Source organism: Alligator mississippiensis, chromosome 2 (genome assembly GCF_030867095.1).
Source record: "Alligator mississippiensis isolate rAllMis1 chromosome 2, rAllMis1, whole genome shotgun sequence".
Taxonomy (NCBI): domain Eukaryota; kingdom Metazoa; phylum Chordata; order Crocodylia; family Alligatoridae; genus Alligator; species Alligator mississippiensis.
Window position 1 is genome coordinate 161,383,720 of NC_081825.1, and position 27,566 is coordinate 161,411,285.

Genomic DNA, 27,566 nt, shown 5'->3' on the forward strand with positions numbered 1-27,566 from the left:
CAAGAAAACCACTCTCTCTCCAATCTCTTGGTTGTAATCCTCAAAGGGAATTTACAAAATACTTTTCACAGATGAGCCTATGAACTTCACTTCATCAACCTCCCAGATACAAAAAATCATGGACTAAATATAGACGTTGGATTTATGACGCATTATAACCTACCTGACATCTGACTCCCCAGGTACTTCTCCAGTATTTACCAGCCACATTCATTCTCCTTCCCCACTCTCCACCAGCTTGTCTCTCACACTAACTCCTCAATTTACACTTTCACTGGCTGCCTGCCTTATATGCCTACCAGCCCAGCCTCTGGCTTCTTTACTATTCATTCCATCCAGGAAGAGCACACACCAACTGCAGATGCTTCCCTCAGCCTGATGAATGGAATTTAAACCCAAAAGCTTGCTAAGAAGAATTTTTCCAACTGTTTGAGCTGGTCTAATAAAAGATATCAGATTTACCCAAATAACCTTGTCTGCCATATGGCACCAACACACTTTCAGTATGCAGGCTACTGACTGTTTTGCCTGCATCCATGGAGCAATTATCAGCTCTATTCCTTTTCTTTGCAATTTGTTCCTATCACCACTTTTCATCTGATGAGAGAACAATTTAAAACTTAATTTAGTTTGTCCAAAGGAGGGGTTTCTGGCAATTTGCCACCAACTCTCCCTTTGTTCAGTAATTAGGGAGGACATGTATTTGCCAGGTCTCCTCTGAAATTCCAGATATGCCTGTTGTTAAACAAGTGTGTAATAGCTCATCTTAAATAGGATTGTCTGCTAATAGTCCTGTTCATGAATATTACCAGTTTTAACCTTCACCTTGAGACATTTGTACAGCCTGATCCACAATTCAAATACTGGGCTACCTCTTTGGAGGTATACTACTTACCTGCTATGTAACTTTCAGAAGGTCAGTTAGCACCCGATTCTGTGATGTACTGTGCATCCACAACACCATGGGAATGGAAGGCACCTCAGTAGAACCAAGATCAAATAAAGCTCAGAGATCCACAAAATTAGTCCAGCGATACCCACACACTTCAAGAGGTCTGGTGGATTTAATACTGGGAAGTGTTTTGAAATCCTTGGGGGGAAAAAGGAAATAGAGATAAGACTCTGTGATTGATCAGGTTACATAAATCACACTGCAGAATAAGTTACACTAACAAAAATATAATTGTCACACCTAGGACCTCTCATCTTAAAGAAGCCACAGCTAAATTATGCATCTATACCAGGCACGTCTACATGTGCATCAATGTGCTGTAAGGTACTAGGAAAATGTACATTAGCCTGTCATAATGAGCATTAACTAAAGAGCACACAGGGCACTTTTACATGTGCTCTGGGGGTGGGGGCGGGGGGAGGGAGAGGCATGCTTTATAGTGGTTCTAAGAGCTGCTTTAATTAAAGCACCACTGTGTCTCATGTATCAGCATCCTCAAGCTTAAAAATGGTGGTGGGGGTGCTGAAACTAAAGTTCATTCAATGAGCTTTAATTCCAGCACTCCACCATCATTTTTAAGCAGGGGACGCTGATACACGAGATACAGAAAGCTGCTGGAACGTGGTAATTGTCGTGCTCCGATGTGCTGGAATTCCTTCGCACTCATGTCTAGGCACCCACAGTTTTTAAGTGACACTTAATGCACATTAGCCTATTTTAATACATATTAACTAAATAGCATGGGTTTTTAGTGACAATACACAGTAAAATAGGCTAATGTGCATTAAAGCACATATGTAGATGCTGAGATGCCAAAGAAAAGTGCCATGGGATTTCTATTGTTCCCACAAATAGATTCTGTGATTCTAGGGGATCCCAAACATGACTTTCAGGCATTAATTATCTCCTCTAGCACAAGTGTTTCAATCAGAACTCTAGAAGAGTTGGTCTGCAACAGAGAGTGGGGGAGATGTATAAAATAGCAAATCATAAAATAATGCTGGACATAAAAATACCACATTACAAATCGTAAAGATGAGAGAGCCACAAAATAAAACTAAAGGAGTTATCATATTGTTAATAATACAAGAAATAGAAAAATCTTATCTTTTAAACAAGAGAGCACAGAGGTTACCGTATTGGATCTAGTATGTTATTGCTTTTTTTAAAGGCCAGGCTATTCATAAAAGAATAGAAAGAGAGACAACCTAATGTGCCCTTTGTTATTTACTCCTTCTTATCCTGTTTGGAGCATAGGGTTTTCCTAATTTCTTGCTCCTTAGTTTTTTTTAACAATAGAGTAGGAGGTTTTATATTATTATTATTATTATTATTATTATTATTATTATTTGGATTCTTAGCTCACTCCTTTCATTCTACCAGGAAGGCAAGTGGACTGCCTTTAGTCTGTCTCCTACTCTTCAACAGGTCTGGTAGAAATGTTCTTTCCAGGAGTTATATTCCTGATGGTGTAGCTCTCAGAGTTATCAGAGCATGCAAATTTTCTAGCTCCTCTTAGAAGACAATCACTCAGCACCATGCAGGACCACATTTTCAGCCAGCCATTGGACTGAGCTAATATGACTGGGTTGCTCAGGTATGTTCCATTCTTTGGTTTATTCTTTTCCATCTAGTGACTGGTGCCATAATGGGAAAAATGAACTAAAGAATAGACCATACATGTACAAATCCGTGTTTTACTCCAATGGCTGGTAAAAGGCTTGATCTTGCACAGCACTGAATGTCTCCTAGGAAGAGCGAGCCCCGCATCTGTGCAAGGAGTTGGACTAAACCTGTAGTTCTCAACTTTGATATATTCAGGCCCCTCCTCCATAAGTTATTTCTGCTTGGTGGCACCCCGGCTGAGAACCACTGTTGTGCAACCACAGCAGTTCTGGCCCTCCCAGAAATAGAGGGGCATGAGGCTACTGCAGCACCTCTGAAAGGGTCATGTGATGCCTCAGTTGAAAACACTGAGTTAGATGACCCTAGGTCTCTCTTTCTCTTCTCTGATCCTACTTATATTTCTGCAAAAGGAGAGGGAGGCCAACTCTTACAGTAAAGCGAACGTTGTGTCAGGCCTCTCTGGTGAACTTGCCACTTTCACCTGATTCACTCTAAACTTCTTAAGAAAACTGCTTGTAATCCCTCCTTCCTAGGCAGCTTGTTCTGTTAACCTACTACTATTACAGTTAGAAAGTTTTTTCCTGAGATTTGGTCTAAGTCTAATTCATTATATTTGGTAAATAAATTGGAGTCTCATCTATGTATGTGGAGAGAGAAAGATTTGTTCTAAGAGAAAAAAATAGAGGCAAGGAACAACCTCTGTTTTAGTTAATAAAGTCACATTTCCAGTATCCATTAAAAGCAAGAGCAGAGCTGTTTGGTGTCTGGAGACAAGAAAAGGAAGAAGGCAGTGGTGTAACTGTTTGTAAGTTTTGTGCTCTCGGCCAGAGTGTCCCAAATCTGATGAGTTTATGGCCCACTCTCCTATCCTACTACTACAGCCACATCTGTCACTTCCCTTGCCCCCTTGTGCCACTGCTTATCCCCGCTACCAAGTGCCACCGATTCCCCTTGCCAGGACAGAGTGGAATTCTGCAGCGGGAGAAGTGGTGTTTGTACTAGGGGGTCTGAAGTGGAAGTCTGTCCACCTCCCCCTGGTTGCTGCTGCCGCCATAGCAGTCATGTTAGGTCATTACACCTGGCTGCTGTTACCACCATGGTGGTGCAGATCCTCCACAGCAGACCTCTCTTCTAGTGCCCCTTCTAAGTTAGAGCCCAGAGCTGGTGATCCACTCACCTACCCCTTGTTATGTTAGCAAGAGGAGGACCCTTTTTCCAAGATTACTGTTTTCCACGCTTTTGAGGGTTTGGAAATCTTGCTTTGGACAGAGAATAGGGATCATCAGTAATGACAGTTACCTGGAGAGAAACAAAACCCCCCTTGTACATATTGCTGCTGGTGTTCTCTTTACTTCATAGCTCAGCCAGCAAAACTCTATTAGACATCAGAAGTCTGTTGATAACCACAGGAAAAGGCAGCTCTGGTCTCCCAGATAAACCTCTCTTTAAAAAGGTCTATCAATAACTACCATTTGCAAGCTGAAAGGTACTAAAACAAGCCTGATTTTTACAGCAGCCCTTGGAGGGAATGGTGAGAGAAATTCAATCTAGGACTATAGCACAACCAGTCTTATGCTGAAACTAGAAACAAGCTTATAATATGGACACCAGAAGACAGTATGCAAATAGGATGCATCTTCTGTTTCTGTTTCCATTGACAACTCTATACAACAAAACCTTAGAAGTCCCTCCAGATTGGTAAAGTCTGAAAAAATTAAGTGATTGTTGCCAGCAGGGGGAGGGGGGAGACAGAAGGGAAAGCTGTGTATATTGTACTGTATTTTAAAAAACTTACTTAAAACAAAATAACCATTCTCCTTATTCAGACTTACTACTACATCCTGGTGCATATTTCTGCCCTGCTGTCCAGCTAAATGAGAGCCTTTGTATTTTGTTGGGAGAGGGAAGGATGATGGATTACAATTTATCAATTGCCCTCCATATTGGTGGTTGAAACTTCTGCCTCTTAGAGCTTTGCAGCTCCTAGTGATTGATGGGATTGTTTACTACTTTTCCCTTTGGTCTGAAGGAGATACTGAATGGGTTTTCTGCCAGCATTTGCAAAGAGTTTGGCTTAGTCCCAGGGTAAAAAGGCTCTGCAGCCTGAGCTCTGTTTACACCACTGTAACCCTTGGGCATTTTGGAATTTTAATCACTTACAGACAGATGCATTTCTGTTACCTTAACACAAAATATTGAAGCTGCACCAGGTTTATTAAAGCCTGTCCTGTGTATAACAGCTATAAAACTGTCTTTATTTAACCCCCCCAAATCTTAAAAGCAGAAACCCTTCTTTCTTTTGGGTTCCTTTACAGCTATTTTTGCTGACACATGCCAAAAAATGCACAACTAATAACACAATATTAATAACCCCATTACTGTTGGGTGATAAATATTATATGAAAATGCTAATAGACCTATAGTGCAAGTAGCAGCACATTGGCTGCTTACTGATATAACAGAAAGAATGGTACAGGGATGCCTGGCACTCACAAACATGGAGAGTTCTCATTATTGCACAAAATTCCTGGTGTTGAATTAATTGTGAACTTCAGCTGTCATACAAAAGAAAAATCATTGCCAATTTTGCTGCGCTGTCACATGTGGCTGTGACCTGGCCTTTGCTTGACTTAAGGCAAATGTAGAATAAAAAGGCTTCATTTTTCAAGCCATGTTTCTATAGAAAAAACTTCTGTAACACTCCTTTAACTCAAACTGCTGCTGTGTGTGGCTGGCAGTACATCTAACCTCCTCTGTAGTCCATCACTCATGGAAATAAGATATACGTATCAGAATGATCTTTGCTTGATAAACGGTATAAACAAACATTACAGACAACAAGGAAAATTGGTTAAGTGTTTTGTTGCTATCCACCAACAGGCTGATTAGTCTAGATTTGGATAAAGAGAAAAAGTAAGGGATAAATTCATCACTAATGGGACTTATGCTTGCTTACTTAGATTCCAGAGGGAATTGCTCTTTCTTCCATCAGGCCTGAAGGTTTTCTTTCTTTTAAAATCAAGTCCTTCCCTTTGCCTGTGTTCCCCTGTATTTGTGACAGTAATTAATGGAATTTATGCTTATCTTCCAAAATAGATTATTGAAAACCTGGTTTTAAAAAATTTGGACTTTTGCAGAGGAGAGCATGAGGAGGGATGTGTGTATTCCATAGACTTCACCCTGGCTTTACAACTGTGCACTGGGGTCTTAGCTTCCATTTGGTTCCTTGGCCATATGGTTTCAAAGAATACATAGAAAACATGAAGGATTTCTGGGTCTACAGCCTGAAACAATAGCTCAGAGAGTTTTCTCATCAGTCTCAAGGGTTCTGACTTCAGAAGCCCAAAGATAAGCTACAAGACCATAAAATAAACGGAAATGAATGTCAAAATAAATGTGTCCTGTACAGCTGATGCTATTTGCTTTTATACTTAATTTAATAAAAAACAAACAAACGCTACTTTTAGAAAAGTAACTTGAAGGTACTCTGGATCTGCTCCAGTGCCAGATTCCAATTTCCTTGCTGCAGAATTCACATTTAGCTTGCTACAGAGTACACAGGACAATTAAGAGAATACTAAGAATCCTATCATACTACCTTGCTGGTAGGTTTTGTGCTGGAAGGGATTTCTCTGCCAATGGCTGTCTTTAGAAAGGGTTCTTCTTGGAAAACGTCAGTGGAAAATTTAATCAAGCCCCAAACTACATTAACTATCCACAGGGATAAAAGTACATCTGCATCTGCCATAGTTGACATCTCAGTTCAGTAGGTTCAGGAAAAGGGGCAAGAAGGTAGAACAAATGTGGCTGACTATGCAGTCTTTTTCCCCATGTACATGTAGTTGGGAGACACACCCCCTTATAGAGCTGGCTTATGTAGGCTGCAGGGAGATACAGTTGGAGGAGGGGGCTAAGAAGGACGCAAAGTAATACTGCACCATTCCTAGGTGAAGACATGAAGGAGAGCAGTGGTACTTCTAAGCTTCCATTTGAGGAGAATCATAAGGGCAGTGCCTTCTAAAGAGGGTTGGAGAAACAAGGACTGAAAGGCCCAGGTGGAGGAGAAGGAATTAGTAACCGCAGGCCTGCTGAGTGCCCAGGAGAGAAAGTACTGAAGGAATTCCATGAACTGCATGCTTGCACACATATGCAAGTACCATTGTTCAGTTCTAGGGATTCAGTTGAATAGTATATATTATGCAACAGAACTGATCTGTTCATAAAAATGGAACTGATTTTGGAATACAAAATTAGTTCATGAGGAGGTAGGGCCAGAAGCTCTGGAAGGGGAGCAGTCTCTACTCAGATTCTGATATTGAACCCCATCCTGTGGTATTCAAGTACTTTCTAGTGAGGTAGGCTTTGCAGCACATTTTTACACCTACAGTACAACACAGTCTGCAAGCTAGCATGTCCCTTTTCAGCAATTGTAAAATCAATATTTTCAATCCTATCCTTTTTCTGCTCAGTATTTCTTAAGTCTCCTTAGTCTTTTGGCAGTAACTAGTCAGTTCCTAGCCTAAGAGAGGAGCCCCTGGCTTTGAAGGAGGCCTTTGGGACTTCCCCATCCAGTGTAAAGGTGGATTAACCCAAATCAGTTCTTTCACTCAAAACCTGATGCAACATTTTATACTGCAAAATAATAACACTGAAAGTTAATAGCAGTGGTCCTGTGGTTCCAAAGGGTTAATGGGAGCTTTGTCCTTGGCCAAAGACAGACAGCAATGATCGCAGCATGACACATAACAATCTCCTGACAGGCCAGGAATGGACAGCAATGATACAGAGATGTAGAGTGCTGATGAACAAACTCTGAAGTTCCATCTGGATGCAGATTGAACTTCCCTCTAACAGATACCTGGGAGCTTTGTCTTCCTTTGTCAATTTAGAAAGTCTTCCATGTCATAGACTCATAGGAAAGTCAGGCTGGAGGGGACCTCACAAGGTCATGTAGTCCAGACCTCTGCTCAAGGCAGGAGCATCCCTGACTAAACCTTCCCTGCCAAGAATCTGTCTAAATTACTTTTGAAAGTTTCCAAGGATGGAGATTCCAGAACTTCACTAGGTAGCCTGTTCCAATGCCTGACCACTCTCATAGTCAGAAAGTTCTTCCTAATCTCCAATTCAAGTTTCCCCTCCTGCAGCTTGAGGCCACTGATCCTAGTCCTGTTCCCTACAGACACAGAGAACAGCCCATTTCCATCTTCTCTATAATCAGCCTCTAGGTATTTGAAGATGTATGAAATCCCTCCATCAGCCTTTTCTTTTCTAGACTAAATAATCCTAGTTCTTTCAGCCTTTTCTCATATGTCTCATTTCCTAGGCCCCTTATCATTTTTACTGCCCTGTGCTGGACTCATTCCAAATTGTCCACATCCTTTTTGAAGTGTGAGGCCCCAAACTGGACACAGTACTCCAGGTGAGGCCTTATCTCATAAGAATCACTTCCCTTGATTTGTAAGTGACATTCCTGTTAATACAACCCAAGATGTGGTTGGCTTTTTTTTTTCCAACAAGAGCATGCTTTTGGCTCAGATTCAGTTTATGGTTCACTGTAACCCCTGGTCCTGTTATGCAGTACTGCAGTCTAGCCTGACACCTCCCAGTTCACATTTGTGCATGCGGTTATGCCGTTACAAGAGCAATACTTTGCACTTGTCCTTTCTGAATCTCATCTCATTGACTGCAGACCATTTCTCCAGTCTATCCAGGTCATTCTGGATGGTAGCACTGCTTTTTGGAGTCTCCGCAGCTCCACCTATCCACAAGTTTTCCAAGTGTCTACTCGATCCCATCATCTAAATCATTAATTAAGATGTTGAACAATACTGGACTTAGGACAGAACCTTGGGAAACCCTACTTGATACCTCTTCCCAACTAGACATTGAGTGATCAAGGATTACAATAGGACCCCTAGCTCATTACTGAAGAGAAGAGAGCCAGGGAGCAACCAGCAAGCTCCAGTGGACCAGTAGGAGCAGAGAGACTTTCGAGAAAAATGGCTGCTGGCCCCAGGTGTGGAAAGCATGATCAGGGCTAGGACTGACAGGCTTGGTGGGGACGTGGTGGGTCACGTGACCCAAAGACACGTGGCTACAGACTTCATAAGGCCAGGACCATTACTGAGACTTTTGACCAGCTTTGACCGGCCATGGAAAAAGGGCCAAGTATTGTATTGGGGGTCAGGGAGTTTCCTTCAAATTGATACCCAATGAAACCTGTGAGGCATGGTGTGATTATAAAGGAGGTTAGAGGTCACCAGAGCCCTAGAGAAAGAGGGACTATGCAGTGGGGCTGGAGCCCTAGCGAGTGAGTGAGACGATGCACTGGGATCAGGACTCTGAATCAAGCATGCCAAGTCAAGCCTGAGGGGGAAATAGGATAGGGAGAGCACTCTGAGCTTACTGGCCTCTGAGGGCAGCATCCCCACTTTACTTTAACATCAAGGTGTGGTAGGCAAAACAGCAGGGTAGGACCCTGAGAAGCCAGAGCTAGTGCCAAAGGAACACTAGGGGATGACACAGCTGCCCTTGGGACCTGCCTTGTTACATGGATTACTTTGAGTATGATGATCCAACCAGTTTTATATCCACCTTAAAATCAGAGCTGTGAGAAATTTCAGCAGCCGTTTTGTTTCAGAAATATTTCAGGCTGTTTTGGTACCTGAAACACTGAATTTGAATCAAAAAGGCGGCTCAGAAACACCTCTGAAATGAAACAAGGCGTCCAAAATGTTTCAGAAATGTTTCAGAAAATTTCAGAGTTTCAGAGCCAGGCTTGCAAGGAAACAACTGTATGCTGCTGCCCTGCCATGCGACTTGGCTCTGCAGGGAGCCAGGTCACGTGGCAGGGCACTGCTGGTCCCTGCTGCACGACCTGGCTCCGCAGGGAGCAGAGGGTCTCCTTGCTGCTGCTGCCTGCCCTGCACAGCCCCATGTTGCCGGGGCAGCACGGGGTAGTCAGCAACAGTAAAGAGACCCCTGGCATGGATCTCTGTTCCCTGTGGAGCTGAGTTGCACGGCAGGGACCAGCAGGCTCGCTCACCGCTCTGCGCTGCTTCCTTGCCCTGCGACCTGGTGTGACAGGGATCAGAGATCCACGCAGGGGTCTTCTTGCCTGCACAGAGGGCAGTGGCCCTCCCACAGATGAGCCACCCACAGACCCATCCTGCTCCCCGCTGGGGCCCTGCAGCCCCCAACCCCAAGCCCAGCCTGACTCGGTAGGGCTGTGCAAAGCTTGCAGCCTGTTCGAAACATATTTGGCCAAAACAAAACAGGACAGTGATCCAAAATACTGAAATGAATCACCGTCTTCTGAAATAGCTGATTCTGAAACTGAATCAAAACACAGGTCTAGTAAGTAGGGCTGTGCAAAGTGGCTGTGCGAAGTGGCTAGTATTCACTTCAGATTTGGCTGATTTGGGGGACAGTGATTTGATTTGTTGATTCAAATCACTGTCCTGATTCGATTTGGCTGAATCTTTGAATCTACAAATCAGCCAGGCCAGGCCCATCTCCTGCCCACTCTCCCAGCCCGGCAATGGCTGCCCTGCCTGCCCCAGCTCTCGGCTCTTTGGGAAAAAAAAGCCCCAACTCAATGACTGATGCTGGTCAGGGGGTGATCCCCACTGTTCCCCACTGCCCCATGCTGCATGGGGGGCTCTGTATGAGCCTCCTGACCCCCCCTTGCTCCCCCAGTCCCCCCATAGGTGCCCTGCCTGTGGCTAGCTCCAGCCCTTTAAGAAAAAAAACAAAACCCTGGACTCACCACTCCTGCCAGCAGGGGGCAATCCCTGCTGCCCCCCACTGCCCCATACCATCTAGGGGGCTCTGCACGAACCCCCAAAGCCCCAAGGCCACTGCAGGAGAGGTGAGTCCCAGGGCTTTTCTTGGTTTTTTTCTTAAAGGGCCAAAGCTGGCCTGGGTGGGGCACCCATGGGGGGGCTGGGGGAGCCCCCCCCATGCAGCATGCAGCATGGGGCAGTGGGGGGCAACATGGGGCAGAGGACTGCCCTCCCCACCTGACAGCACCCAGTGAGCACCAGGGCTTTTTTTTAAAATGCCAGGAGCTGGGGTGATGGGGTGCGGGGCAGCCATGGGGGGGCTTGGGGAGATGGTGGGGGTTGGGGGGCTGGGAGAGCAGAGGTGGATTGGGGGGGCTAGCAGGGGTCCTCCCATGGTCCCCTCTCCCCTCCCCCAGCCTCCAGCCGCTGCCAGCACTAGTACTTACCAGCTTGGAGTCAGCTGCAGTTCCCTGCTGCAGCCACCGGAAACTGCCCGAATCATCAAAGCTCTCCGAATCTTTTCTGAAGATTCAGAGAGCTTTGAATAGATTCGGACCTTTAAATTGGTCCCCTGATTCAATTCAGATTCAGAGATTCAGCCACCGAATCAGGCTGAATCTCCTCCAAACTGAATCACCACCTAAAGCTTCGCACAGGCCTACTACTTACAATACTGTCTTCTAGTCTGTATTTCCTTAGCTTGCTAATGAGAGTGTCATAGGATATAGCGTCAAAAGCCTTGCTAAAGTCAAGGTACACCACATCCACTTCTGCCCCCTCATCCACAGAGCCTGTCACTTTATTATAGAAGGAAATTAGATTAGTTAGGCATTACTAGCTCTTGGTGAGTCCCTGCTGATTGTTCCTGATCACCTTGTTCTTTTCTAGGTGCTCCACAATGGATTCCTTGAGGACCTGCTCCATGATCTTTCCAGGTATAGAGGTCAAGCCCACTGGTCTGTAGTTCCCTGGATCCTCTCTCTTCCCTTTCTTAAAAATGGGCACTGTATTTGGTCTTTTTCAGTCATCCCAATGTCCATGAGTTCTCAGAAAGGATAGCCAAAGGCTCCAGAACTACCTCAGCCAATTCCTTCATAACCTCAGGTGCATCCCATCCAGCCCTTCTAATTTAAAAGCATCTAGCTTTTAAGTAATTCATGAAATGTTAGTAAATTGAATTGAACCACTTACAACCTAACAACATAGCATTTGTCAATATCGCTTAAAATGGTATGTTAGTCTTTAAAAAGTTGATGAAATTCTGAATAAACTGGTTTGGAAAAATAATCATCAAGTATATGAAGATGACATAGATAGTAAGCAGGTGCAGTATTTGTTTTCAAAATATATGAAGATTGATCCTGGCAATTTTCTATTTTTAATCCTAATCTCTGTCTCTGGTAATGTAGATTAACGGCACAAAAAGTTGAGAAGAAAATTCCAAGACACCGAGAATGGAGGTTCTTAATTTATTTTTTTGTTGTATATATGTATGCAAAATAATTTATTTTTCTCCTTATTCTGACATAATTACTAATTCTGTGAGTCTCAAGGATTTGCATTGTTTTACCCCACAAAACTTTAAATGATGTAATACAAAATAAATCTACTTTCAGTTTATGATGTTATGAGATGATTTCCATTTATATCCAACGTAAAATAAATTTGTACAACTCGCTTTTTAAGGGAGAAAACATATAGCCTATTGCATATAAAACTAGAATTAGAACTCCTTTGCTCACAAACTTTTATACAAACCAGTAGACTAATGTATAAAGTGCTTAGTTACACGAATGTATTTATGTATCTCACCTGACATATATTCAGAATCCCAGCTTTCAAATGCAGGGAGTTTCTATCCCACAGGGTTTGAAAGAAACATTCATTCCTGACCTAACAGGTTAAGCTAGCACTCTGATGTTTTAGTCAGTAGACACAAGAGTGGAGAAGAAACCTGCCCAGAGATTGGAACTGGGAGTAACTGTGGAGAAAGAATACAGAGGGAAGAACAGAAAAATAAGCAGGAGGAAGAAAAGAAAAGAAAGGCAAGAGTGGGAAAACAAAGGGAAGAAGTGGTAGTGCCTTAAGAGGAAGCAAATTTCCTCACCGAGATGCTTAATGGTAACAAAATCTATCCAGTCCCAGTTGTTATACAAAAGTTGCATTCTCCTGATGCTCTCTTGGATGTCCTACTCTTCTGAGAAGGGGAACCTAATATGAAGCGAGGAAACTATGGAGCTTTGAATCACAGATTATCATTTAATCACAGAACCCAGCTCTCACCACTAAGTGTGGCATGTCTGAATTATATCATACTATAAGAACAGAAAAGGTCTCCTTGTTGAGTCATCATCTAACCACCACTCTAAGGATGTTTCCTGCTAACACTTTGCAGCTAATTTACTGAACGCTTATGTGTGAGCCTCCAGAATAAGTCAGAGCTAAACTCCCAGATACAAACCCTTGCAATTCCAAGTCCAACTCTGGATTCTCCATTTTTTTCCAGCCTTGTTCCATGGCCAATTTGCATGTGGCAAATTTACAGGCACTACCCCCCAGTGTGGACTTCTTTTCATGAAATGTGAATTAAATTATTTGAATATAGCAGAGCAAAGATACTTTCAACAAGTAAATCTTGATTCTTTGCTTTTTGAATCAGCCAGGGATCCCATTTTCAACCCTCAAGGTTAAATATTTCAACAGCTTGAAGTTAACACACTTTCAGCTTCAAAAAAAAAAAAAAAAAGGCTTTTTGCTTATTAATAAATAACATCAGGAGAAAATCCAACTTCTGTGTTATTAGGGCATTTTTGCCATTCCTGAACATCTTCAGTTTTTAATCACAGGAATGCATGCAAACATATAAATCTCAAGCAACACAAATCAACGATGGAAGAGCGAAGAAAAAGAAAAGAAAACCTAAATCTGAAGGAGGCGTGTCAGGATGAAAAAAAAAAAATCAGAGCTGTCATTATTTTTTTCCTGCATGCCATGTCCATTGAATGCATATTAGCATAGAACAAACATTCCTATTTTAGACTAAATATGTCAAGCAAGTAACCATGTTCTTGTTCTGTTTCTACATATGTTCTGTTTGCCACAACATAACTCAGACTCCTGATTGTGGCCTATAGCTTCTACTAGAATACCAATAAATATGTATCATTGAATACAGTTAGCAATGGGAATAGAGTTGGCTATTTATGAAATTAAGGTTGTCTAACAGTGCTCACTACCCTCTAATAGCCAACACCTTAGTCTGACAGAAGGAATCCATACTAGAATTTCACCTTTCCCTCCTAGAGTTTCCTCAAACCTAGGGTTCAAGGATATGAGGAAGTACACAATATTGTCTTTCCCCTTCAGTGGACTTAATATTCTGTCTGTTTGTGGCTAGGGAAGGGACTTGATAACCTCGGCAGCAGTCCTAACATGTTGAAAATGAGAACAGCAGATTCAGTTTTTAGAGTTTGGAAGTGAAAAGATTATGCTGATTGATCTTTTCCATTAAGTAGCTTGAATCCCAAATTTACACTTCACAGTAGAAAAGACTATAGTTCCTCTGAAGTATTCAGTGGTACAGTTGCATCTCATCTTCCTATTTTTATAGCACATGCATATAACAACAGAGATGTTATCACTGAAGCTTCATATTCATTCCAAGATAACTACCCATTTTAGACCTGAAGCTTTTAAAGAGTTGTCTATATTTAGTGATAGGGGGAAGATGTTAATCAAAGTATTAAAACTCTTTCCCCCCAGCATTTTCAAGGGAGGGAAATAGTAGCCCTGGACCTAGACACACACACACACACGTCCAGTTGAACAAATTTCATTACAAAGTGTTATATCTTACCAACTCTTCTTTCACACCTGTTCCTCAAACATTTAGCTGCTGATCAAGATAAGAAAAAATTAACCCTCCATAGCGCCCCAAGACATCTAGAAGAGAACAGGAACAGCTGTATATGTGTGGGAAAGGCTGTAAAAAGGAGCAGAATGGAGCATCATAAGGGAATCTGGCCTACGCGTTAACAAGGTCAGAGAGCATAAGCCAACAACCCAAACTGCAGGGACCACATGGAATAACAAAGAGGTTACGGATGGGAGAGGTACAACCCAACGGAGCTCTCCCCCAAATACATTTCAGACCTAGCATGCAGTTTCAACAGTTCCTCCCCTTTCTGGGAATCCATTAATGCAGTTACTCTTATCTTTCATGTTTGAAAGGTAGGCTGCAGCTCTGAAGGTTTAGGATGAAAATACTGTTTTAAGGGCAAAAAGGGAAGCCAGAAGATTTTAAAAGATTTAATAGAATTTGCTTTTAAAAGTTGCATTTTAAACGAGACAAAAAAAATTATTTCTAGTTACAGAAGTTACACATAAACTGGTTTAAGTGATCAGGAACTGGTTTAAACCTGTAACAGAACAGGAGTTCAGTGTACTTAAACCAGTTTCAAAATGGCCAAAACTGGTTTAAGATAAATCTGGTTGGATGTAGTATCAGACTTAACTGATTTAGCTCAAACCAGTTAATGAAACTTCTGTCCCAGACCCGCTCCTGATTCAATTTAACTCACAGTCCTCCAGCATCCCAGGATGCTGTGCAGCCCAGGGCTGTGCTCTCTGCTTCAATGGAGTAGGGGTGGCCCTGCCCCCAGTTGCCAGTAGGGACTTTTCCATTCCTGGCAGCCAGGAGCCAGGTGAATTCCCCCAGCCCCACCCCCACACCATCCTCAGGTGGGAGGATCTACCCAGCTCTCAGCTGGGGCACAGGGAGTAAAGCCCCCACTGTGGGCTTCCCCCTTCCGCTGGGAACAGTTCGGGGGGAGGGGGGGAGGGCTTTCATCCTCCACTCCTTCCTCATCTGGCCCACCAACCGGGGAAGGAGCATAGCTAGGGAATCACCCCATCTTGGGTAAGAGGAGTAAAGCCCACTGTGTGGGCTCCACTCCTTGCCCCCATGCCAGGTGCAGTCAGCTGGGGGTTTGGAATGGGAGTGGGAGTGGGAGAGGGAGGGGGAGGAGGTTGCCATTTTTCCTTCCCACTCCCTTCTCAGCTGGTTTACTGGCCAGGGAGGCAATGTCTCCAGATGATTGGCCTGGCTCCTGGCTGCAGGAAAGCCCAGAGAGAGGGCTTTACTCCCCCACCTAAGCCAGGAGCCAGAGCAACCATTCCTCCAGTAGGCCAGCTGAGGAGAGAGTTGGGGGGGATCACCCCCACTGTGGGCTTCACACCAGCTTTGCCAAGCACAGCCTGACTGGGGGTTTCTCTCAAGTTTTTCCACATCCTTGTTGAAGTGCAATGCCCAGAACTGGACACAGTACTCTGCAGTACTTTGGAGCTGGGCGGGGGCGGGGGCATTCCCCCCCACCATACTCCCTCCTTAGCCAGCCACTGGCCAAGGAGGGGGCATGGGCCATATGATCAGCCCAGCTCCTGGCTCTGGGTGGGTGGGGGGGAGAAGAAATGTCCTGCTGGGGGCTCCCCCTCTTCCCCTGCACCAGGGAGACCCCAGCTGGGGGTCCAGTGCCAGGCAGAGAGTGTTTCTTCCCACACCCCTGTCCTCAGCTGGCCTGGACTGAGGAGGGGGCATGGCTAAAGGGACCAGCTCTGGGCGCAGGGACTAGGGACAGGCATTATGCATAAATTGGTTTAGGTGATCAGAAACTTGTTTAAACCTGTAACAGAACAGATAGATGTTCAGTGCACATAAACCAGTTTGAAAATGGCTGAAATCCATTTCAGATAAGTCTGATACTACATTCAACCAAGTTTAACTGATTTGGGTCAAACCAGTTTATGCAATGTCTGTTCCAGACTCCTTCCAGGTTTAAGTTAAACCAGAGTCCCCAGCATTCCAGATTTTCATAGGTTTCATAGACATTAGGGCTGGAAGGGACCTGGTAAGATCATTAGGTCCAGCTCCCTGCCCAAGGTGCAGGAAGTCATCTAGGGTAAAAGGATCTCACAAAGATAAATGTCCAAATGTTTCTTGAAAGTGTCCAGAGTGGGTGCTTGCACCATCTCTGGGGGGAGTTTGTTCCAGGCCTTTGGGGCTCGGACAGTAAAAAAGTTTTTCCTTCTGTCCAGCCTAAAATGCTCTTGCAGGATTTTGTGACTATTTGACCTCATCATCCCCTGGGGTGCTCTGGTGAACAGGTGTTCCCCCAGATCTTGATGCACACCCCTTATATACTTATAGGATGCCACCAAGTCACCCCTGAGGCTGTGCTTCTCCAGGCTGAAGAGTCCCATAGCTCTCAGCTTCTCTTCATCAGGCATGTTCTCTTGGCCTCTAATCATATGCATGGCTCTCCTCTGGACTCTTTCAAGCTTCTTCATGTCCTTCCTAAATTGTGGAGCTCAGAATTGGATGCAGTACTCCAGCTTCAGCCTTACCAAGGCCGAGTACAGTGAGAGGATGACATCCTGGGTCTAGCTCGAGATGCATTGGTAGATGCAAGCCAGAGTTTTTTTTGCTTTGCCAGCTGTGGTATTGCATTAGTGGCTCATATTCATCTTGTGGTCAATCATGACCCCCCCAGTCTTTGCTGAGCCTATGAGTGTGATGTGGGTTTTTATTCCTGAGGTGGAGCACCTTGCATTTCTTCATATTGAATGCCATCAGCAGATGCTTTGCAACCCTGGGTGGGGCTCTGCTCCATGGCTGGAGCTCTGGCAGAGACTGTAGGTAAAGTGGTGTCTGCCTGACTTCCTCCTGCTAATGCCCTCTCCCTCACCAGTCTCTGCTCAAGCAGGGATTCTCCCCTCCCCTCTGCTGTACACCTCTCAGCATTAGCTAGCATACCACATGCCGGCTATGGTCTGTGCTGTGGAAGACAGGACAAAAGTAAACAGGACATTGTTGGCTTAGGGCTTTTTGGAGCTAATCAACAGGTAGCTGGTAATGTCCCTTCATTCCTTCCTTGGAAAAAAGTTGTTTTAAGAAGAGATTGAATTAATGAGAGAGGCTTTTATTTTGTTTTATGGGTTGATAAATACTAACAACTCCCTGTGCAACTCCCTGCTATGCAACTAAATGCTCTGTTATCAACTCCCTGCTGGCTTCCTCCTGGTTAGGGACCCCTCCCTAATCAGAGCATCTGGCTGGGGCCTGGCCTCATCCCTTCTGAGCTCAACCCTGTGGAAGGGAAGGGAGGGCTGCTCTAGCACCCCCCAGCTTCTAGCCTGAGCCACTGCAGGCATATGCCTGAATTTTCTCAGTGAAGAGGGAATGTCTATATGGTTACAAACCAGGTCAGCCTAGCCAGGTTATATTAACCTGCAAAGATTGAATCAATTCAGGCTCAAGTTTTTTCAATGTCTGTCCATAGCCAGGGAGATGGAAAAACATTCCACTGGGGGCTTCCTTCCTTCCTCTTCCCCAACATACCCCATCTGGGGGTTTGGTGGGGGAGGGTTCTCCCCACACCCCCTCCTCAGCTGACTGGAGGCTAAAGGGGGGGCATAGCTGGGGAAAATCGCCTTTCCTGTTTTTTTGCACTGGCCTACAGGCTGGGACGTGTGCTCTAGCACCCCCCGGTGCCTGGTATAGGCCACTGCAGAGGTTTGGCTGCCTTTCACTTTTGAAAAGTGAATATCAGTTCACTTTCTGATGGGTTCAATCTAAGCAGTTTACAGAAACCTGCAAAGATTGAATCAATGCAACCTTGGCCTTTTTGACTGTCTGTCCTTAGCCTATGTTACAAAGGCAAGCACTTGAAAGATAGTATGTGGTCACTGGTGCAACCTTAAAGTATATAGTCACTAGAGGACTGAATTATGATTCAGTCCAACTATCTGATCACACTTTTCTTCTTACAGGGCCTCATTCAAGTTCATGGGACAGATGGATGGATAGTCATACAGGAACCATAAGATTACTATTTCCTAGCTTACAAGTGATATCTTTCCAACATAAATAATATATTACAGGGGGGTTTTTTAAGTTAAAATCATTAGTAACTTTGGCAACATTTATATGCCTTTCCCCTCACCTCCCCATCTTCAGGTTTTAAACTAGAATATTCAAGTTCCCCCTTTGCTTTTATTCACAATATAGCTTGTATTTCCACCTGCCTTCTATGCCTATCCACCCCCTCACACTTCATTAAAACAGCTGTTGGCATACATAATCTGGTAAAAGAAATTCCAAAAACCTTGCTGTGATAGATTAATATTTCCCTCTCCCCACAAAGACTGGGATGTTAGTGTAAGTAGGGCTAGATGTATAACCATATACTTCACTCTTCCAGCTACACTAGACTGTAGGGCTATGCAACATTTCTCCAGTTGTTTAGTTTCGATGCCGTTTCGACTCATTTCAAGCTCAAAACAGGGAAATTGAAATGAAATGAAGGGCTTCAAAACAGCCTTGAAACAAAATGAGGAAAGTCTAAGCATTTTGAAAGTTTCAAAATGTTTTGAGTTTCAAAGCTCAAACTGGGATTGCCTGCAGGGAAACAGAAAGTAAGGAGGGGGAGGGGGAAGAGGGGGGACAGACTGCTCTCATGTTGACTGTGTAGCTGGCCAGTGACTGATCTTTCCTTGAGGTCCCTTCCAATCCCTGTGCTGTGGGGGAGGGATGGAAAAAACAGCATTACTGGCAGCATTGTTTGAACTGGCCTGCTTTCTGCCTTGGAGTCTGAGTTACTGAGCTATCTTCCAGCAGTTCAGGAGTGTTAGACAATGAAGGCTACTACTAGCATTGATTTGAATGATTTCCTACTTACTAGACTAGCAAGTGGGATTCCACAATACAATTTGCTTTCTTCCAAACCCTTTTATTTTGTTATTATATTCATTGATTTATTCTTTTCAATTTTATAATTATAGTGCATATCACACTACAGAATTTATATAGGAAGGAAGATGCATTTATATTTTATTTCTAATTATTTATACCTTGTGGCATATTTCATACATTATAGAATGTATATAGGAACCCAGATACATTTATATATTTGTATAAAAACAGGACACAATGAAACACACCATGACATGTGGTGGAAAGGCAGCTGGCAAGCCTTCAGGGAGAGGTAGAAGAGCGGGTAGAGGGAGAAATGTAAGCCCCTCCGCCTCAAACTGAGACAACTTCTTTCCAACAGCTAGCAGAGATGAGGCTTCCAGAAGCAGCAAGGAGAGGGGAGCAGTGCTGGTGCCACTGCCTATGCCTGAGACTGCATCCCTTCCAAAAGCACCAGCCATACCCCACCCCATGACCACAAACAGCAGCACCAGCATGAAAGTCTCCTCCACCCCCATTTCACTTTCCATGCTGAACCTTCCAGTGCCAGAGGAAGAGCTAGATCTGGAGCTGGATTTGAGTGCCCTAGCAAGGGAAATTCTGGGGAAGGAAGTAAAATGAGCTGAGATTGTGCTCCATACCCCTCAAGTTTCCCCTAGAGCCAGGTCTCCTTCCCCAGAAGGTGCTTTGGAGGAGGCTGAGGTAGAGGGTGCGGAGGCAAGCAGCTCATCTGAATCCGCTCCTCCTGTTGCTGTGCCTCTACCTGCTGAGGGGGGGGAAATTGCAGCATCCACACATGCACCCACACCCAGGAAGAAAGCAGGTAGTGTGGTCTGGGATCATTTTGAGCTGGCAGATGATCCCACATATGTTATCTGCCTGCACTGCTGAGCCAGAACCAGCTGGGGCAAGGGAACAAAACACACAAGCACTACAGGCATGCTGATGCATCTCTGCAGGCACCACCCCCTTGCTCTTCCTCAGCCTGGCACCAGCGGGAGCATACCCAAAGGGAAGTTCTCCTCTCACTCCAAAGCCTCCATCCCCCCAAAGCAGAGGCAGGCCACCCTGGAACATTGGAGAAAGGCAGACAGAAAGTGGGGGGGGGGGGTGTTGCAAGGGTGAGTGAGACCACCCAGAGCATTGAGGAGATGCTTGCTGTGGATGGCTAGCCCTTCTCCTTAGTTGAGCAGCCAGGGTTTAGGCAGCTCATGGCACTCGTGTCCCCACCATACCAAGTGCCTGCATGCACCACTTTCAGCAGGACAGCGGTACTGCTTATAGGCAATTTCGTGCTTCCCCATTATAGCCTTTGGGGAAAATGTGGAAACAGTTTCAACAAAACAAGAACAACAACACCACCACCACAAAAAAACTAAACAAACAAAAAAAGAACAGTGGTTTCAAAATGAAATGAAACAAAACAAAACCTAAATACTGTTCCATGAAAACAGAACAGTACTATTTCATGGATCCCTACTAGACTGCCTAGTAAGAGATAGATGTCTTTTAAAACTGGGCTATACATGATATATTAAGCTAGCATTTAAAGAATAAAACTCATAGAGGAAGAGCAGTTAACTGCTGTTTTCTGTATTGGGAGCAGGGATAGGCAAGCTGATTTAAAGGCAAATGTTAGTACTACCTGCTCTACATGCCATTTTTTGTCATCCTCACAACTATAAGGCTTTCCTTTTCTGAAAGGATATTCTCCTTACTTCAAAACCCACATGTATAATGATACTTCCACTACCTCTTTGAGGGTTGGGAAATAAAGTCAAGCTAGGACCAGTAAGAATATAGATTTAGCTATTTTTGTTAAAAGATAACCAGCTGAAAAAATAGTCTAATTTTAAATCTATTCTGCTATAAAAAGAAGGTGTTAATGCCATTCTATATTGCTCTTTTAAAAATGTCAGTCACTTTTTGTAATTTCCCATTTGATCATTCTGGTGGCTATTGGTTAACACCCCCCCCCCCCCCCACCTTGTGTAACTTAGTATTAGGAGTCTTTAAGCAGCTGAGTTAACAGCTTTCCTTCAAAAGACTCATTGAACTCACTCCTCACACACTAATGAATTTGCACTATATAGAAATCAAACGGTGCTTTCTTATTCATTTGAATCCTAGTCACCAAGATTTGCTACAGTGTGCCAAATCCAAGTAGTTTCTGAAAAACTGGTTCTCTCAAAATGACAAGCATGTAAGTAGAATCTTTGTTGATGGCAGCAAATGCATTCACTTGACAAAGAGGTAGGTTTCTCTGCCTACTGTTATTTGCATTGAATAATTATATGAGCACCAACAGCTCCTTTATAATTCAATAGTGTTTAAACACAAATTAAGTGGCAAAACCTCCCTATTTCGTTATTTGAACCATTTAGAGTCATCTGTACAATTTAAAAACCAACCTTGTTCTCCATGTTGGTCAGCAAACACAAGCAGAATCCTTCAGGTTAGAAAGCGTGTGCTATGAGAAGTGTCACCGAGAGCAGAGGAAGGTGTTTTTACATTAGTACCTTTACAGGCCCTACCAGCAGAAGTAGTAGGAAAGGAGTTTCACAGAAAACTTAGAATTTGAAAATTAAAAAATATAAATCTTTATTGTCAAATAGACAAATACATTTCTTTTCACAGAAGTTAGGTTTTAGGACAGTGCCAGCAAGTAACTGCCATATTGAAACTAAAAAGCCAAGACAAGGCGAATGGGACCAGCATTGTACAGCAGTGTGAAGAAATCCCACAATACAAGAATGACACCACACTAAGGCATTGTTTGACATTAAAATATTAAAAACAGTACAAGTGCAAAAGAAGTCAGCTTATAATGGTCCACTTCTGAAAAGTCAAGAAGCTTAACTGCCAAAATGTGGTAGCTTACAAACATTAAAAATTGTGCAATTCTGTAATCCAAAGCTAAGTATATTGTACACCTATAGCATGTGATTTAGTGAAGAACACAACACATTCCCTCCTCATTCACCCACACACTTGGAGTGTCAAATTGTGCCATAACTGTCTCATGCATGCTGATGTAGCTCAAATACTTGCAAGATAAGAGTCTGCAAATAAATGGTTGCTAGGATCTGAAATGTTCCTATGTACATGACAAGGCAGTTCCTATCATCTGTTATGAAGTCATTATCCATGAAATCTGGATGCCATCAACCAAAACATTGTAGCACTCCAGTATTAACCCTCAGAAGAGTGGTACAGACCCAGATAAGCTACTGAGAGGAAATAGGGAAGTGCTCCCTCCCTTATTTCTCCTACCACATTCCATAATCTGCCTATTTTGAGTTTATGGTCTGGTTCCAAAAAGCTGTTGATTTTGTTATGAGTGACAGCCAGGATTTATGTTCCCTTTCCTCCGAAAGAACAAAATGATAACTCAGTCCAGATTTGAAAATTAGGTAACTAACCAGTTTGGCTGAGAGTGTGTGAGAGTGTTGGGGGGGGGGGGGGGGGGGGGAGGGGGAAGCCAGCTGGTTTTCAGCAAAAAGGGTGTAAAATTGAAGTACAGGTTTCACAGGGAAGAGGCATATTTGTGAACAAGGATGGAGAGGCAAAGCAGAGCTTCAACACTAGCTATACCATCTTTGGAGAGTGAAGAGGTCAGTTTCTGGAAAGAGAATCTACTGCCTGAACATTTCAGGAAGAGAAAAAGAAGGCTACTGACTCGGTGTTCAGGACGGAGGCACAAAAGAGCATCCCCCACGCAGAACTTGAACTGACAAGCCAGAATAGACAAGTCAGCCGTATTTGGAAAAGGAACCAGCAAACCATGAAGAGGGGGAACCAAACTGAGTTGTTCCTTGGTTCCACCTAGAGAGAAGGGATGTGACAGAAGTTCTAGCTTTCTGCCCACTGAGAGAGGGGAAACCCCTGACTACTAAAAGCAACCCATGTTCGATATTGGATGAGGTAGGCAAGGGTGTAAAAAAAGACAATGATTTACCATTGCTGCTTCAGAGGTAAATCTTGCATTTAGATCTCTTCACTGCCTGTATTGCATGAAAAGCCAAAGTCCCACCCCCCTCAGGTTTAAACTAGCAATTAAACAGTCCTTTCCCCTCCTCCCCCCCACCATGAGTTTGCTTCTTACAACACTTTAGAAGTGTAAAAAGTGCACGTTGCTGAGATTGCAGTGCAAGTTGTCATGGTCTTCAGACCAAGAAAACTGTGTTTGTTTCATAGCCCCTAATAAAATTGTGAAATATTTACTTTCACACCAGATTTATCACTTGAGAGACAAGAGCCATCTCTTGTTTGAGCAAGGGAATGTCATGCACTAAGCTGTCAGAGTCATTTTTGATTATCCAAAACAGGATTAAAAACCAAGCTCTCTAGAAGTTATAGGGTTCTGGTTTTTCATGTTTGTTTTGGGGTGCTTTTTGGCAAATCCTTTTGCAATTATTACTAGCATATAGATTTATGGTTATTTCTGGGGTTTAAAGCTTCTACATAAATACTAGGCTAGCCTCAGGACTCACAGAACTAGATACTAACTCCTGAAAGTTTCAAGTAGATCATTTTGCTCCCTCCAGTTCCACCCTTTTCTGCAGCAGACAGTACAATAACCTAGGAAGGCAGACAGTTAACTGAATGAGGAATATTTTAGGTCAATCTAAAAGAGGCTTACATTTCCCCAGCATAGACCGTGCACACTGGTTGCTAGATGCACACACAAATTAGAGTATGTAAAGCAAGCTACAGCTCTTGAAAAGCTCTGGGTAGTGGCTGCAGGCTCCCTTTAAGCCTTGGAAGGTATTACTAGCACTCTTCAATTACTGTCCCAATCAACGAGTACAATTTTTTCTTAATAAGCCGAAATCCAGGACTCAGAATCAGTGTACGCCTGAAGCCAGATGCAAAGCAGGCCCGAGTAAAGAAGTCCCTGAAACTAGGCCATGAGCAGCAGTCCTGTTTGAACACAAGTGTCAGTTCAAAAGTAGGAACAATACTTGGGTCATAGACAATCTGATCCAGCTTTTTACACACATTTCCAATTTCTAAGTTGACATAGATAACGCACCCTCTCAGACCACAGGGCTCAGTAGAAGAAAGCCGCAGTACATCTTGAGCTATTTTCTTGGTTAGTTTCTCTGGGACCAGAACTTTCGAGCAGTGAAGTTTTGTTCGCTTTGAACTGGACAGACAGTTCTCCAGCATTTTAACTAAAGTTTGACAGGTTCTCTCCTCAAACACCACCTCATTAAGATTGGGTTCAGGCACAACATAATCCCAGTAGTCAAAGTCTGCAGGGGAATTAAAATGAGAGAGAGAGAGAGACACACACACACACACACGAGGAGGAAAATAAAATACATTAGTGCCTCACAAGAGGCAGAAAATGCACCAACCAGTTATTTTCCTGACTCATTAAATAGTGGTTAATCATCAAGCCAGAACATTAAGGAGCCACAGTACAGTAGCACTGCTAATGAGAGTTAGAGTTATGTATATTTTATGTGTACTGCCAGCAGTCATCTGTGCTCAGCTGAATTAATTTCACAAGTACAGTTTATTGAGTTATATTTCTCTTGATTTAACTGGTTATTACTGTGAGCTTAATGAAGTCATTCCCCATTGAAAAGGAGTCTTTATAACCATTACTAGCCTTTATCTTTGCAAAATGATAGAAAGTTTAGCCCCCAGAAAACATGAAGTTAGTTTGCTTAAAGGAAAAGTGATAGCTCTGCACTTGGTCATCTGCTTTCTAATCTGATCACTGCTCTTGGCAGCCTGCCACACTACAGACAGATTGCTTAGTACATGCATAAAAAGTTGTTCATCTAAGTAAGCTGATGATATCTGCAAAGTATATTGCAAGTGCATTTATAGCAGGTTTATTCAGTGAAACAGTTAAACCAGTCTCCAGATCTATTTATAAAATACCTATTAGGGAGGTGGGCTAAGCAATATAAATTTTTAACAAATAGTTAATGAAGTCTGACAGATTCATCCTGAAAATAATATTAATACTATCTTTATAAGATTATCAGGTATACCCAGGTCATTTTAGCAACTCTTCAGTATTAATCAGATGAAATTCAACAACATTTGCTTCATAAGCACCATCTCTGCTTGGTTACCCCATTGATAGCCACCCCTTACTCCAGTACATAATGAAATGTTGTAATGCTGCATGGGATAACATAAACCCCTTTTTACTACTTTGCTTTTTACAGAGCAAAAGTGAGAATTACTGAGACGGTCTAACATACTTACCAGTTATGTCTGAATGGTGAAAACCTTGGTGTATCAATTCTGCAATGCATGTAGAGTTTTTACTGCTTAAACTGCTAGTTGCAACCATTGTGAGTGTTTAACCTCCAAACAGATCTTTACACTTCTATTTTTTTTTAAGTAAACCAGAGAAAAAGAGAGAGAGAGACATATATTAGACACTGAAACAAAACAAGTTAAATTAAGAAACACTGAAGCAGCATCAGCTCATAACTTTCAAGAAAAACACTGATTTCCAGAAAGGGGAAAAAGGGACTTGGGGTTCAGTTACACACCCAAACATGCCACAAAGAGCAATCTACATCCCAGTACCTCATCACCCCTCACTAAAGGAGTCTTCCCTCAATTTTGTAGGTTAAAAACACAGCTAATTCAACTGCCAACCTAGTCAGTCTACAGGATTTCACCTTACCTGCTAAAACTTCACAGAAGTACAGTTACAGTGTTTGCATATAAAACAGCTTTTTTAGTAACAGTGAAACAGTCACTTTAAAGAGAAAAAAAACCCAAACAAGTATAAACTTATAAAAAAATATACAGAACTCTCCCACTCATCAACCACCCCCAACCTAACACCTTCTTCCCATTGACCAACACTTTAAGACTGCAGCAGCCACTTATATACAATTTCCACTCTCATTCCCCCACCTGCCCCCACTTCACCCTCTCCCCGTCCCATTCACATTCCCAGAGTAGTGTCCTGCTTTTCCAAAGCTTCCCCCCCTCTCATTGGCTGTTCCAAGGGGGACTTCAGGATGGGTGGGGAGAGGAAGACCCAGTCAATCACTCAAGTGAAAGAGGAGAAGCCTGAGAAGGGGGGGGGGAAGGGGAGGAGGAGAGGGAGGGGAATGAGGTCCAGCTAATGATTGGCCAGCAGCAGTGTCAGAAAGATCCAGGGTCAACTGGAATGAAGATCACCTGACACATGTCACACAGTCCTACTTTAGCTCTGTGTGTAGAAGTCTTGCAAACAGAGCTAGTGGCGGCGGCGGCAGCGGTAGCCACTGCCTCTGCCTTGGTTGTAGTGTATTTGGCAGCTGGTTATTTTATATTTTCAATGCACCGCTTTCATGGATGCTTTTGCTCTCCTGTAGGTGGTTGTAAATGATTCTTTTATTAGCTGCATGCATAGTTTTCTGTGTGCCTGAATGTGTTCCCTTTATTTCTTCCTCACTGATTTAGGGCAGGATCTTAGAAAGGATACAGGTGCCTAAATCAAATCTGGGTTTAGGTTTCATAGATTTCACAGACATTAGGGCTGGAAGGGACCTCGGAAGATCATCGAGTCCAGCCCCCTGCCCAAAGGGCAGGTAGTCAGCAGGGGTCATAGGATCCCAGCAAGATAAGCATCCAGTTTGCTCTTGAAGGTGTTCAATGTAGGCGCTTGAACCACCTCCGGTGGCAGGCTGTTCCAGACCTTGGGGGCTTGGACAGTAAAGAAATTCTTCCTTATGTCCAGCCTGAAATGGTCTTGTAGTAGTTTATGACCATTTGACCTAGTCGTCATCCCTTGGGGCGCTCTGGTGAACAGACGTTCCCCCAGATACTGGTGATCACCCCTGATAAACTTATAGGTGGCCAGCAGATCGCCCCTGAGCCTGCGCTTTTCCAGGTTAAAGAGCCCCAGGGCTCTCAGCCTGTCATCGTAGGGTCTGCTTCCCTGACCTCTGATCATACGCGTGGCTCTTCTCTGGACTCTCTCAAGCTTCTCCACATCCTTTTTGAATTGTGGAGCCCAAAACTGGACGCAGTACTCCAGCTGCGGCCTCGCTAAGGCCGAGTACAGGGGGAGAACGACGTCCCGGGATTTGCTTGAGAAGCATCTATGGATGCAAGCCAGCATTTTGGTCGCTTTACTAGCCACAGCATCGCATTGCAGGCTCATGTTCATCTTGTGGTCAATGATGACCCCCAAGTCTCTTTCTTGCATAGTGCTAGCCAACATAGCACTGCCGAGCCTATAAGGATGCTGCGGGTTTTTCTTCCCAAGGTGGACTTTAGGGCCAGGGACAGAGGTTACACATAAACCGGTTTAAGTTATCAGAAACTGCTTTAAACCTGTAACAGAAAAAAAGCTCAGTGCACATAAACCAGTTTCAAAATGGCTGAAATTGGTTTAAGATAAACCTGGTTGAATGTAGTATCAGACTTCACAGCTTTGGGCCAAACTGGTTTATGGAACTTCTGTCCCAGACCCCCTTCCTGG

General features: G+C 43.6%; 1 protein-coding gene across 3 annotated transcripts; it reads right to left on the bottom strand.

Moving 5' to 3' along the window:
* Positions 1 to 21,695: 21,695 nt before the first annotated feature.
* DDIT4L (DNA damage inducible transcript 4 like) lies at positions 21,696 to 26,150 on the bottom strand. Of its 3 annotated transcripts, none has more exons than XM_019488058.2 (3): positions 26,044 to 26,150; positions 25,343 to 25,466; positions 21,696 to 24,369 (listed from the first exon to the last, which is right to left on the bottom strand). In XM_019488058.2, the coding sequence occupies exons 2-3, from the start codon at positions 25,428 to 25,430 to the stop codon at positions 23,885 to 23,887; spliced, it is 573 nt and encodes a 190-aa protein (XP_019343603.1). In that variant the 5' UTR covers positions 25,431 to 25,466; positions 26,044 to 26,150; the 3' UTR covers positions 21,696 to 23,884. The 3 variants fall into 3 exon arrangements, with proteins under 3 accessions (XP_019343603.1, XP_006264565.1, XP_019343602.1); XM_006264503.4 differs by lacking the exon at positions 26,044 to 26,150 and adding an exon at positions 25,773 to 26,007; XM_019488057.2 differs by lacking the exon at positions 26,044 to 26,150 and having other exon boundaries at positions 25,343 to 26,007.
* Between the last annotated feature and the right edge of the window lie 1,416 nt (positions 26,151 to 27,566).

What these genes read in the sequence shown, in the direction of transcription:
- DDIT4L (XM_019488058.2), bottom strand. Translation starts at nt 25,430, where the DNA reads ATGGTTGCAACTAGCAGTTTAAGCAGTAAAAACTCTACATGCATTGCA. An exon ending in TCACCATTCAGACATAACTG is followed by an intron (nt 24,370 to 25,342) that starts GTAAGTATGTTA and finishes ATTCCCCTGCAG; the next exon opens with ACTTTGACTACTGGGATTAT.